General features: G+C 38.8%; 1 protein-coding gene across 1 annotated transcript in view; it reads left to right on the top strand.

Moving 5' to 3' along the window:
* Positions 1-13765, top strand: part of LOC111078663 (nicalin) — a 73660-nt gene that overhangs the window by 46251 nt on the left and 13644 nt on the right. Inside the window, exon 4 of the mRNA XM_022373499.2 lies at positions 9457-9642. Coding sequence (XP_022229191.1) covers positions 9457-9642 — 186 coding nt within the window. The remainder of the gene's footprint in view (positions 1-9456; positions 9643-13765) is intronic.

Below are 13765 nucleotides of genomic sequence, written 5' to 3'. Positions count from 1 at the left end.
ACTAATGGCACGGCAAAATGGCAGAATGCCCGTTCCTTATGCATAACTTCTTGAGGAGAGCGTGAGAGCATTATGGCATAAGTCGGCGCGGCTTCTGAGCCGATCACGAGCGGTAGATGACGAACGAGAGAGCTGCTTAAACGCATCAGGTGCAGCAGCAACACTAAATCAGCGGGATACATAGCTGCCAGAACAGCTGCTGCCGGGAGTAGGCATATGCTTTATGCTGCAGGACCCGACAGTTATTATTCTTACCAGTTGATAATACTAGTCAACACGACATTTACGCTGTGGCCTAAAATTAATTTTTCTGATAGATTTCGGGATTTAAATTTTTTTAACGAATTATGGTTTTTGATGGTTTTATGGTTTAGTTTTATTTAAAAAAGATTTTAAAAATCTGGTATTTGTTAAATGTTTTTTTTCAGTGGTAGTGCCTCTTTTTTGTTACATAACATAAATATCTTATATCTGGTTGCATAGAACTTTGCAGTTATATTTTCAACCAAAGAATATTGATTAAAATACAAATAAAATTAGTTTTCTGCGTACATATTCCTAGAGTTTTTTATTTATCATGAAAAGTTAGGTGCATCAGTTTTTCGTAGCCACACTCGGTGGAGCTTACAGGTATGTACATGGCAGTCATGAAAACTCACTTCTTACCGCAGACAAGGGTAATTGTTTTATCATTCTGACTAATGATGGCTAATAACACTAATGAACAAGATTCAACTTTTTTGACGTTTCGAACCAAAACGACTTTCGGTACAGCAACGTTCTAAACGGTAAAATCTGATTTTCGGGATTATTGCACAAATATATAGCTTCGAAGAGTCCGAGACTTCTTAAATTTTCCGCTTCTTAATTGATACGGCATTACTTTTTCTATAAAAAAAAAAATATTCTTGTCAAAATTTGAAGAAGCTGTGCCAGTTTGTTTAAAGTCTACTGCCATTGATAGCAAGCTTCTTCCTCGTGCTTTGAAAAAAATATGGAACAAATTGAATTTTGTGTGTTGATTAGGCATTATTTTTTGCGGAAAAAAACACCACTGAAACTAAGAAAAATCTTGATAAATACTTTGGGATCTCTTCTCCACCGATTTCAATGGTAAAATAGTTGTCTACTGTATTTCGTTGTGACCGTACAAGCACAAACGATTTCGCACATCTTGGACGCCCAGTTTTGGTCCTATACCCGAGGAAATTGAAAAATTTCACGATATGGTGTTGGCCGATAGAAGATAAAAGTTTCAAGATATTCTGGAAGCCATAGGTAACAACATGGTTAAGTGGTTAAAGTTTTGAATGATCGCTTGGGTATAAAAAATCTGTGCTAAAAATGCGTGCCGCGTTTGCTTACAATCGTTTACAAACACAAACGCATTTGTAACGACCCAAATAATTTTTTGAATGTGCTTGTATATCAAGAAATTAACGGCAGGTTAAAAGTTCGAATTTTGTATTCGGGAACTTTTTCCCAACCAGTGTTGTGAAATGTGTTTTTTTCCTATTAGGAAATTATTACTGGTACACCATAAAGAAAGTTGTGGTATTTGACTGATTTTTTCAGTTTTTCGTAAATTAACGTAAGTATTTGACTCTTACCATCTGTGTACACGTAAATTTAATTATCTAAGACGAAATAAATGTGAATTTAATACAGTGCGACACGTAATGACAGTAAAAATGGCGAATGGAGCTAAGTTGTCAGAGAATATGCAAAATAGTATCTTTAATCTACCCAAGGAAGGCAAAAGCATTCGCGAAATACCGAATATAGCAGAAATTAGTAAGAATACTGTTGAGCTAGCGAGCTTTTTCACTAGCGTAGTTTTGCGATATGTTTATTAACGAGACGATGGTTGTTTAGATTAAATATGGTTTATTGTTGTAAACAGTATAAAGGCGATACAGAATCAAAGAGATAGCGAAAGGTTCGAGTTAGATTGATGACGAGTCGGTTGGAGAGTTAGCTGGATTCAAGACGGGGTCAGATTGTAGACGCGGGGGTCGGTACAAGACGGTGTCGGATTGAATAGCCCGATTCCAAGACGATGTGCTGTGGTTGCTAGATCCAGACTGATTCAAAGGGCAGGCGGGCCGAATTGCCTGTGCCCTAATGCGAGCGACAGATCGAGACAGTGATAGCGAAAGGCGATAGAAAGAAAGGTGTGGGATGAAGAGGCGAAAGAGAACGGCTGCATAGGCTGCTGCCGTGAGGGAGCATGAATGCATGAGTTTGTAGGTAAATGACAATTTAGTACAGTGGGCAGTGCAAACAACGAACAATAATAAGGATTTACTCTACTGCTGCACCACTGGCTATAATCTATGCATTTGGCCACTATTTGGCTGCGTAACCAAACATACTCCCCCCGTTGAAGATCACGGGTCTTTAACAAACTTCCTTCAACAGCATACAGGGTTCAGCAGACAAAGCTTGTTGTTGATGGGGCCGTTCTTCCTTCCGTCGATACCTGTAGATTCGCTGCAAGAAAGCAACGCGTTGTCCGACATCTAATCGGTTGAAGTTGAGCCATGTCATGTGATGCTCAGCGACAGAATAAGAAGAGGCGAAAAAGAATAGTGTCCAGATCAGCATGATTTCCTGAAATGACTGAGGGATTAGCAATTTCTGCCCTCCCCCCAATAGGCCAATGTCGGGATGGTCTTTGGCCCAGCACAGCTTGAGGTCCAGCGCGATGCCCAGAATTACGTCCGCCAGCAGAGAGCGTGGGTTCGTTCGGATGAACATCGGCCGGAACGAAGCGTTTGCAGAGAACCCACAAGGCCTGAAGGTCCGTAAACGAGGTCGTAGGCTGAGCAGGAACCACATCCGACGCAAGTCCCCCTGTGTTGATGCAATCGAGGCCGCCTTCTAACTTTGAATAGGATTCCTCCTCTCCTGCTCCACCATGAAGAGCCGGCACAAGAAACGGATGCTTCGATTGGTATTGGTTTCTGTCGGTCAGTCCGATTGGCTCCAAAATCGCGCACGAATCCACTTGAAATGGGGCCGGTGTGATTCCGTGACCATACGCAGGATGCGGAGTTACGGAAGTGGACCGCTTAGTGATCTCTCCGAGAATGATCCCATTGAGCGTCACAAACAGCTCCTCAAAGTCATCGGCGAGTTCACTCCCAATCTCGTCGAAGTCCAGCTCCTCGAGTTCACTGTGCACGGTTTTAAAAGTGCCGTGCAGCTCCTCGATTTGCTTCAGCCTGCCAACGAGCATGAAGTGGTCGAATAGGGAAGCGTTCTCCAAGACAACTTTTAGCTGCTTCATCCGTTCAAATAACGCTGGTGCTTTCCGCTTTAGGAAAGCCAGACTGTTTCCAGCAGCGGTCACTGCACCGTCGTTCCTCGCACCCATTTCGGCGCAGGCGCTAGAAAACGTTCCTAGCGGGAAGATGACCGCAAAGAAGAACGAACGCTTGCAGTAAATGCAGCAAGAACCGCAAGCAGATCGCAAAGCAGACGACGCGAGCACCGTTTTTGTTGCTTGTGCACAGCCGAATACCGAAAAAACCGTGGTTCAATGCGAATTAAAAGAACGACAAATGTTATTGTTTTTTGTGATAAAATTTAACGAGTTAATGTTTAGATCACGTCGGGGTCACCAAATGTTGAGCTAGCGAGCTTTTTCACTAGCGTAGTTTTGCGATATGTTTATTAACGAGACGATGGTTGTTTAGATTAAATATGGTTTATTGTTGTAAACAGTATAAAGGCGATACAGAATCAAAGAGATAGCGAAAGGTTCGAGTTAGATTGATGACGAGTCGGTTGGAGAGTTAGCTGGATTCAAGACGGGGTCAGATTGTAGACGCGGGGGTCGGTACAAGACGGTGTCGGATTGAATAGCCCGATTCCAAGACGATGTGCTGTGGTTGCTAGATCCAGACTGATTCAAAGGGCAGGCGGGCCGAATTGCCTGTGCCCTAATGCGAGCGAGAGAGCGACAGATCGAGAGAGTGATAGCGAAAGGCGATAGAAAGAAAGGTGTGGGATGAAGAGGCGAAAGAGAACGGCTGCATAGGCTGCTGCCGTGAGGGAGCATGAATGCATGAGTTTGTAGGTAAATGACAATTTAGTACAGTGGGCAGTGCAAACAACGAACAATAATAAGGATTTACTCTACTGCTGCACCACTGGCTATAATCTATGCATTTGGCCACTATTTGGCTGCGTAACCAAACAAATACTGCTCAAAAATTTCAAAAAAACCCGGAAGAATATAATAAAACAATAAAAAGGGGCCGACCTTGCACAGTGTCTGAATGAACAAAACGACAAATAAAGACTGTCTCTTAAGATCAGCCCCCGTCGTATTCAGCAAATATTAAGTTCTCATAATAACATTAAATATGAAAAAAATTGTACTCAAACCTATGCTTTTACCAAGGCATAAAACAGCTCATCTGTTATTTGCAGAAAAGTTCAAATTGGACAAGTGGGAAATGGGAAAACGTTATCTTCAGTGACGAAAAATGATGTACTGGAGAGATATACGCTGTGAACGCAAGTCCTGCTATGCTCGCAATTTCGGGGGTGGCTCGCTTATGGTATGGGCTGCATTTGGACACGCCCCTGTATATTTTTTATCATCATCGACGTATTAATACCGTTTAGTGAAACATACTGGGAGGAAAATTGATTTTTCAGCAGAATAACGCTGCAATCCACGTATCAAAAGCGACAAAAAAGTTCTTTGAGTACCGAAAAACTGATCTTTTGGGGTGGCCTGCATGTAGTCCTGATTTAAACCCAATCGAGAATGTTTGGGGAATACTCTCGAGCAAAGTTTATAGCAATGGGCGACAATTTGAAAATTTGACCGGGTTCAAAAAGGCAATTACACTAGTCAACACGATTTTTCCTCAAGGAACAAAACGAACTTTTTCTTAAAGATTTGGGGCTAAGAAATGGTTTGATGATATTTTTTCTTTTTTCTATGGCAGAACTTTTTTTTTAAGAATTTTTGAAAACTGGTATTTTTTTTTAAAGCTTTTTTCAGAGGTAGCGCTTGTTTTTTACACATAGCTTTAGTATCTTACGTCTGGTTGTATTTTGCTATTGCTATTTGCTATTTTAAAAAGATAATTAAAACAGCTAGAAGTTAAGCCCAAACACTTTTTGATTACAGCTTACCGTCTGGAAAATATAAAGCATTGAAATGCATAAATTATAATTTTTGTGCGGTATTTTTTACGAAATTTTGACTTTAAAAACTCAGGAAAAGTCGAAAAAATTATATTCTGTGTCTTCTATTTTCTATGTATAGGTGCACTAATTTGGAGTCGTTTAAGGTATCGCTCATTAAAATCTATGGAGAGACTTTGGAGCTAAAATTCGTTAACCAAACCTAAAAAATGAAAAAAATGAACAAAAAATACCTTTTCGATGGTTGCGGACCCAACAGCCAATTGGGAACAAAGCAAACGAAAAAGGGTTGTACATTTGGTACCTGATCGCGATCCCAATTCCCAATGGGCAGTTGAGCTCGCAACCGTGCGAACGTGCGAGTCGCTTCTCGGGACGCGACTCTACTTATACCCGTACTCAGTCAGTATATACATTTTTGAGCATATGATTTTTTAGAATTTTAGAATTAAAAAAAAACATTTTACATTTTACATTTTTTTTGTTACATCTGCTATCTACATCTACAATGTGTATTCTACATCTAACATGTAGATTGTACAATGTACATGTTCCATTTAGATTCTACATCTCCTCTGCTAGGGGTTGCTCGCGCACTGAACGCGGCAGAGTATGCGAGCGAGAAGGAAAATGAGTTGCTTGGTCGTTGTCTGGCGTGGGCAGGGGAAGCAACTGAAAATTAATTTCTTCATTCTGGCTATAATTATGATCCGATCTGATTCAGATTCGGCAATCTGGTAGATATGATCATTCTCTACGATACTGTTTTTAGTTTTATCTTATCTTTAAAATTTTGCCTGCCACAGATTTTCGTCCTTTGTGTGGGCGGAAGGGGGCGGGGCGAATATTGAAATACACTTGTAGCAGTGTGATATCACATGAGTCAGGAAACCAAATTTGGTTGCCCTAGCTCTTATATTCTCTGAGATCCAGGCGTCAAACAAGACGGACATACGGACAGACAGACATGGCTCTATCGACTCGGCTATTGATGTTGATCAAGAATATATATACTTTATGGGGTCGGAAACGTTTCCTTCTCTGTGTTACACACATCCACTTTTACCACAAATCTAATATACCCCTTTACTCTTTTTTGAGTACGGGTATAAAAAAAATCATTTTGGTCCACAGCGGGAAGAAAAATATAAATTTTGTCGAGTAGTGTAAAGCAAGTCGACACGAGTTTTCCTCAAGAAACAAAACCAACTTTTTCTTAAAGTTTTGGGATTAGAAATTGTTTAATGATATTTTTTTTTTCTATGGCAGGACTTTTGTTTTTTTAGAATTTTTGAAAACTGGTATTTTTTTTTAAGCTTTTTTCACAGGTAGCGCTTCTTTTTTTCACAGAACTCTAGTATCTTACGTCTGTTTGTTAAGCAAAAAGATAATTAAAACAGCTAGAAGCTAGCCCAAACACTTTGTGATTGCAGCTTACCGTCTGGGAAATATTGTAAGGTCGTATCTCAGGCTGGACTTTATTTTGAAAACCAGGAACTCGGCCAGCAACTGAAATAGAATTGGTTATTTGGAATCACAACACGTTTGGTTTAAGTTGAAGTTTTCACTTGTATCTTTATTTAATGTGTGTGAAGCGTGTTAATCCAAGTGAACTGCTAGCTAACTGCCAACTAACTACTAGCGAACTGCAAACGAACTGCCTTAGTACAGGGAGAAATTCGATATATATAGTGTTTTCCTATTCTTAATATTGCCAGTGCTGCTATGTATGATTTGATGGCACGTGTGCTGAGTCTTCGGGTTTCCTGTCTGCTGCGTGTGCTGAGTTTTCATTTCGTTGGGTGTTGACCTCGTCATTTGGGAGCTTTGGTTACTTGGTTTTGCTATTGGTTATATGGAAGGTTGGTTATATAATATTGGCCAGCGCCTTTCCGTCGATTGGCCGCGCGTGGGCTGAGTTCTCGGTTTTCTTTCTTTGTTCGGTCGATGTCTTTCTGTCTTTCGATCTGTGCTGCGTCTTCGGATTTGTTGGTGTTGATATATTCTCCTTGGAGTATCCATGGGATCCATGGTTCGTTAAAATATAAAGCATTGAAATGCAAAATTATGATTTTTGTGCGGTATTTTTTACGAAATTTTGACTTTAAAAACTCAGGAAAAGTTTGACCAAACCTCCGAAAATCACATTTTACCGTTCCACCGTTTCTGGCCCACCATGCAATGCTTGTTTTGACATTATTGAGCTTTACATGCAGCAAAATTGGAATTACATACCAAGTAAACAAACATTACATTATTTACTAAAAACATCGTACTGCTGGCATTCTTTGAACAATTTTATTTATTAGTAGATTATTTTGTTAAGAATAGAGGCCGCTAAAAAGTTCATGTCTGAAAATAAAACCATACTCTACGAAAAATTTTTCTTTTAAAAGGCTAAAGTTGCAGAAACTGTAAAAATGTTAAAAAATTTAAACTTTGATTCGCTATATCTTCATGCATATCGATTCTATCACCACAAATCAAAAATCCTGTGAAAGATGGTGCAATTTTCGTGTTAACGTTGTGTTTATACCTGTACTCAAAAAGAGTTAAGGGGTATATTGTATTTGTGTTAAAAGTGGATGTGTGTAACGCAGAGAAGAAAACGTTTCCGACCCAATTAAGTATATATATTCTTGATCAGCATCAGTAGCCAAGCAATAGAGCAACCAAATTTTTTATCCAGACTGCTGTGATATCACACTGCTACAAGTGTATTTCGAAATTTCAAATTTCTAAAAAATGTATATACTGATTGAGAACGGGTATAAGTTGAGTTGCGTCCCCAGAAGCGACTGACACGTTCCTTCTCGTTTTGTATACCTTTTTGTATGAAAAACAGTTTTCTTAAAAAAAATTGCAATTTGTGTAAATATATTTGTTGCTTTTGATTATCATTGGTTAATTTCGATGCATTACTAAACATTAAATGCATTTAGTAAGCAGCGAAGCGCGCTGGTCTGCTAGGTTAGGTTCGGTTTATAGTGCTGGTCGACCGAAGTCGAGGTCACTCGGAGGCAAGTCTGCCCACCACCAGTTTCTCTAGAGGCATGTTTGCCAGGCTGTCCAGGTCTTCGTAGAAGGCGCCGCCGAGTATTCGGGGCCAAAGCGAGCGAGAGATCTCACAGTTGGGTGTGGTGTTCCACCTCCTGTCCGATCTCGTTCTTGCTCTGCCCATCATCTGCGAGATGATGTCTAATTGTGGCCTCCGTATGTCGCTGACTGCGTCCGCCTTTGGCTTGGCCGATCCAGTTCTGGCACACTCGTCCGCACTCTCTTTGCCCGCTATGTCGGTATGATCCGGAACCCACGTGAGTGTGATTGAGTGCGCGCTGATCTGGTTAAGTGCGTCAGGATACCAAGGCTTGGATGGCAGACTGACTGTCGACGCAGATTGCTATGTTCCTCGGAGGTATCTCCAAGGTGTATACCAACTTAGCCGCTTGCCATACTGCATATATCTCCGCCTGGAATACACTGCACCAGTCTGGTAGTCTTAGGGATATGTTGGTTGCTAGTTCATCAGAGAAGATTCCAGCTCCTGTCCCTTCGGCCGTTTATGACCCGTCTGTGAAAATGGAGAGCTCGTTCTGCCCCAGGGCCTTGTTAATCTTCCATTTCTCCCTGTCTGGTTTGTCCATTAAAGTTTCTTTTCCATGAGAACTCTGAAACACAGTAGTCACTCCCCCCGGCCGTTCCACCTTCCTCCTCACGGAGTATAGTGGCGTGACCATAAGGCGATGGCTTGAAGAACTGGCGGGTCTGCTAGTTCTATATAAATCATAAGCTCACATATTTTTATACTGTCTGCGTACGGGTATAAAAGTAGAGTCGCGACTCACACGTTCTTCTCGTTTAAGTTCCAATGGTGTTGAGTATAGTGTAATGGTCCGATCGAAATCAGATTCTGTAATCATAAGTACATAAGAAATTTATTTATAATTACCGTTTTTTGTAACTTCAAAATGAAGGAGCCATTGAAAAAATATAGCTTAATTTAGTTTGTCATTCAGGAGTCTACCTGTTTCTGTAGTTCTTATAGAATATATGTTCAATAACTTATTTACTCTATCGAGTCGGAATCGCTTCCTTCTGGTAATACCCATGACGAATTTAATATGATACACCTTTTTAGTACCGGCTATAAAATAACGTTTCATTTTGAATAAATAAATCATATAAAAATCATAAATAAAAATCATATATAGCAATAAAACGCTCTTCCCTGTTAATAAATAATATAATATTTTGTTAGTTCATTTAAAGAGCTTGTTTTATTTTCAGGACTACCCGGTGAATACGGATATAACAGTCTTATTGGCACTCATAGAAATGTTTAGTAAGCTGCATTCTACGACCAATATGGCTCCAAACTACCGTCTGCTTTTTTTGATTTCGGATACCGGACTCCTTCTTAATTTTCAAGGTTCTAAGAAATGGCTTGAAATGGACGATAATTCTTCTCTACAGGTAATAATAATACAAAACTATAAGGTAATCCGTATTAATAGTTGAGTGTATTATTGAATAATTTTAAATGGTTACTTTTAAGATTGGATTAAAGTCATACAGTTTTAGCTCAACCGTTTATGCATAGATTTTTATGAGCGATATCTTAAACGATGCACCTATACGCAAAAAATACAAAAACACACAAAAACATTTGCGGAGTTTTTATTAAAATATACATTTTGAAAGAAAAAAAAATACTTCAATGAATGTATCAATTTTGCATTTTAAAGCTTTCCCAGACTGTAAGCGAAAACAATAAAGTGTTTAAATCTAATGTATGGCTGATTTTATTAGCTTAACAGAAAGGCATACAACATTAACACCAGATGTATGGAACTTAAGCTATCTAAATTGAAAACGAAGCGTAAATTTAAAATTAAATTTTGTGAGAAGTATAATCTTTGTTATGTATTTACTTCACTTAAATTTGATAATCGGGTTTTCATTACATATACATATGTAAGTGAACGTGTGAACTAATTTTTTAAATTTAATAATGTTGTCATGCCTGTAAATTCTGTAAAAGGTCCGGAGAGGCATGACTTTTTATTATACCCGTACTCAAAAAAGAGTTAATGGGTATATTAGATTTGTGGTAAAAGTGGATGTGTGTAACGCAGAGAAGGAAATGTTTCCGACCCCATAAAGTATATACCTCAGTGAAAGAAGTATATGTGCACTTATTAATTTGCTTATATTTTGTATAAACGTAACGGTATATTTTTTGTAGGTATGCAAGTTTGTACTCTTATCCATTATAAAGATCTCCCACTCCAATGTTCCTCTTTGCGCTTCATTCTTTGTACCGTTTTAAATAATATGTGTAACAACTCGTGGTTTTCAAGGGCAATAAGTATATGTGCAAGCTTAGATTATTGTGCTATCGCGTGCAGGTAAGCTAAGAAGTGTGATCCAAAAAAGTTATTTAATCAGCAGAATGTAAGTAAACTTGTTTTTATACGTTTGGAGACATAAATGTTTGTTATAATTTTAATTTTACGGCAGAATGCCACGTGGAACACATTTGTCGGAGGAAGATCGCGGTCTGATCAAAGGGCTGGCCGAATCTCGCAAGAACATTTCTTATATTGCCGCCAGACTAAATCGGCATAGAAACACAATAGCAAACTTTCTAAAAAATTGTGAAATGTATTTAAAAATAAAGCGAAGCGGCAGACCCACTGAAATCGATACGCGGTGCAAGAGGCAAATTCGTCGTCTAGCCGTTCAAAACAACAAGTCTTGCATGGAGATCAAAGGTCAACTGAAGCTTGACATATCCAAAAGACGTATAAATCAAATTTTAAACGAAATCGAAATGGTTACATATGCTTCCCACGACGCTGTACCGAGGTTATTGAAGCGCCACATAACCGCTCGACAAGAATTTGCTGAGAAGTACAAATTTTGGTCAGAGGAGTTCACTTAAGTTATATTTTCGGATGAAAAAAAATTTAACTTGGACGGTCCTGACTCCTGCCAAAAGTATTGGCGTGACAAAAGGCAACCACGGCAGCACTGCCATAAACGAAACCACGGTGGAGGATCATTAATGGTTTGGGGTGGATTTTGGTGCTGGGAAGTCCCCATTTTGTTTTATACCCACCAGAACAAATGCAGAAATGTATGTAGAGTTGTTGGAACTCATTGAATTTACTGGAAACCTTAACGGGATGAGTGGATCTTCCAGCAGGACAACGCGCCCATCCACACGGCACGGAAAACAAAAAACTTTTTGCAAGCTAGGAAGATTCCCTTATTGCAATGGCCAGCGATCAGTCCGGACCTTAACCCAATGGAGGATCTTTGGGGAATATTATCCAACAAAATTTATAAGAATGGACGCCAGTTTGATACGGTAAATGACCGCAAAAAAGCATTGCTCCAGGAATGGGATCAAATTAACCCTACAATTCTTAAAAACTTGGCAACCTCAATGCCCACCCGGATAAATCAAATTTTCACTAAAAAAGGAAAGCATATAAACTATTAATAAGCAAAAGTACAAATTTTAAAAAATAATTTCATTAGTATTTTTAATTTTCATTTAGAATGTACATATACTTATTGTTTGGTTACGCAGCCAAATAATCAGTAGATCATAGTCAGTGGTGCGGCAGTAGAGTAAATATCTATTATTGTTCAGCATATCTACTGCCCACTGCTTAACTTTGTCATCTACATACATATGTACATATTCATGCTCCCGCACGGCAGCAGCCTATGCCGCCGTTCTCTCGCGTCTTTAACTCACACCTTTCTTTCTATCGCCTTTCGCTATCACTCTCTCGATCTGTCGCTCTCTCGCTCGCATTAGGGCACGGGCAATTCGGCCCGCCTGCCCTTTGAATTAGTCTTGATCTTGAATCACTGCGCATCGTCTTGGAATCGAGCTATTCAATCCGACACCGTCTTGAACCGACCCCCGCGTCTTCAATCTGACCCCGTCTTGAATCCAGCTAACTATCCTTTCGACTCTGTATCGCTTATTTACTTCACCACAATAAACTGTGAATATATATATTGAACAATCATCGCCTTTTTAATAATATCGCAATACAATGCAACTGAAGAAGCTCAGTAGCTTAACACTTATTTCATATGAATGGAAAGTTATTCATTTAATATTTAGTTATTCTTAAAGTTTATGAAAATAATATTGTTATTTTTTTGTTAATATATACCTATATACCTTTACTATATATGGGCATTTCTCTGACGAGGTCCACCGAGACCAAAAAATGTAATGTCTATAAAAGCACATTTCCATATAATTATGTTGCGATATTATAGTCTAAATTTAATGAACGACAACTAATTTACCCAATTGACATATCATTTTAATAACTTTGATGTGAATACCTATTCAAATAAGCACAAATTCACTTTTTTGGTATTTTTTTTTTTGCTTTAGCCATATTTTCTATTATTACAATAGTCAACACGATTTTTCCTCAAGGAACAAAACGAACTTTTTCTTAAAGATTTGGGGCTTAGAAATGGTTTGTTGATATTTTTTTTTGAAGTATTTTAGAAAAATGGTATTTTTTTTAAAGCTTTTTTCAGAGGTAGCGCTTGTTTTTTTCATATAACTGTAGTATCTTACGTCTGGTTGTAAAGAACTTTGCTATTTTGAAAAGATATACTTCTTTCTCTGAGGTATATTCTTGATCAGCATCAATAGCCGAGTCGATAGAGCCATGTCTGTCTGTCCGTCTTTTTGAGCGCCTAGATCTCAGACCATAAGAGCTAGGTCAACCAAATTTTGTTTCCAGACTCATGTCATATCACACTGCTACAAGTGAATTTCAAAATTTCGCCCCGTCCCCTTCCGCACACACAAAGAACGAAAATCTGTGGATTAGTATCGTAGAGAATGACCATATCTACCAGATTGCCGAATCTGAATCAGATCGGATCATAATTATAGCCAGAATGAAGAAATTCTTTTTCAGTTGCTTTCCCCGCCTCCCCAGCCAGAGACACGCTGTTCATTCTCTTTCTCGCTCGCACACTCTGCCGCGTGTAGTGCGTGAGCAACCTCTAGCGGAGGAGATGTAGAATCTAAATGGTAGATGTACAATCTACATGTTAGATGTATAATATACAATGTAGATGTAGATAACAGATGTAGCAAAAAAAAATGTAAAATTAAAAATTTTTTTTTTAATTCTAAAATTCAAAAAAATCATAAGCTCAAAAATGTATATACTGACTGAGTACGGGTATAAGTAGAGTCGCGTCCCCAGAAGCGACTCACACGTTCCTTATCGTTGTTTTTATTTGTTTTTCTTATAGTTATAATTGGAATTGCCGATGATAATTTTAAAGTGACTTACTATTGCTATTGATGGCAGCCTTTTAAGATGAACACCTATTTCGAAACATTGTACATAACCTATTTTCGCAGCACTTTTGGCATTCAGATGAAAGTATCTCTGAATTAATTTGCCTCATTCGCTTTAAGACATTCTATCCGCTTATTGATTTTTATATATTTATATACTAGCGGATCTAGCGAACTTCGTCTGGCCTTGAATCTGTGAGTCGAGAGCCAAGTCAATATCTTAGTAGAAATTGA

This window comes from Drosophila obscura, unplaced genomic scaffold, assembly GCF_018151105.1.
Source record: "Drosophila obscura isolate BZ-5 IFL unplaced genomic scaffold, ASM1815110v1 contig_9, whole genome shotgun sequence".
In the NCBI taxonomy this organism is placed as follows: domain Eukaryota; kingdom Metazoa; phylum Arthropoda; class Insecta; order Diptera; family Drosophilidae; genus Drosophila; species Drosophila obscura.
The sequence above is the reverse complement of the archived record's forward strand: the minus strand, read 5'-3'. Positions and strand labels throughout refer to the sequence as shown.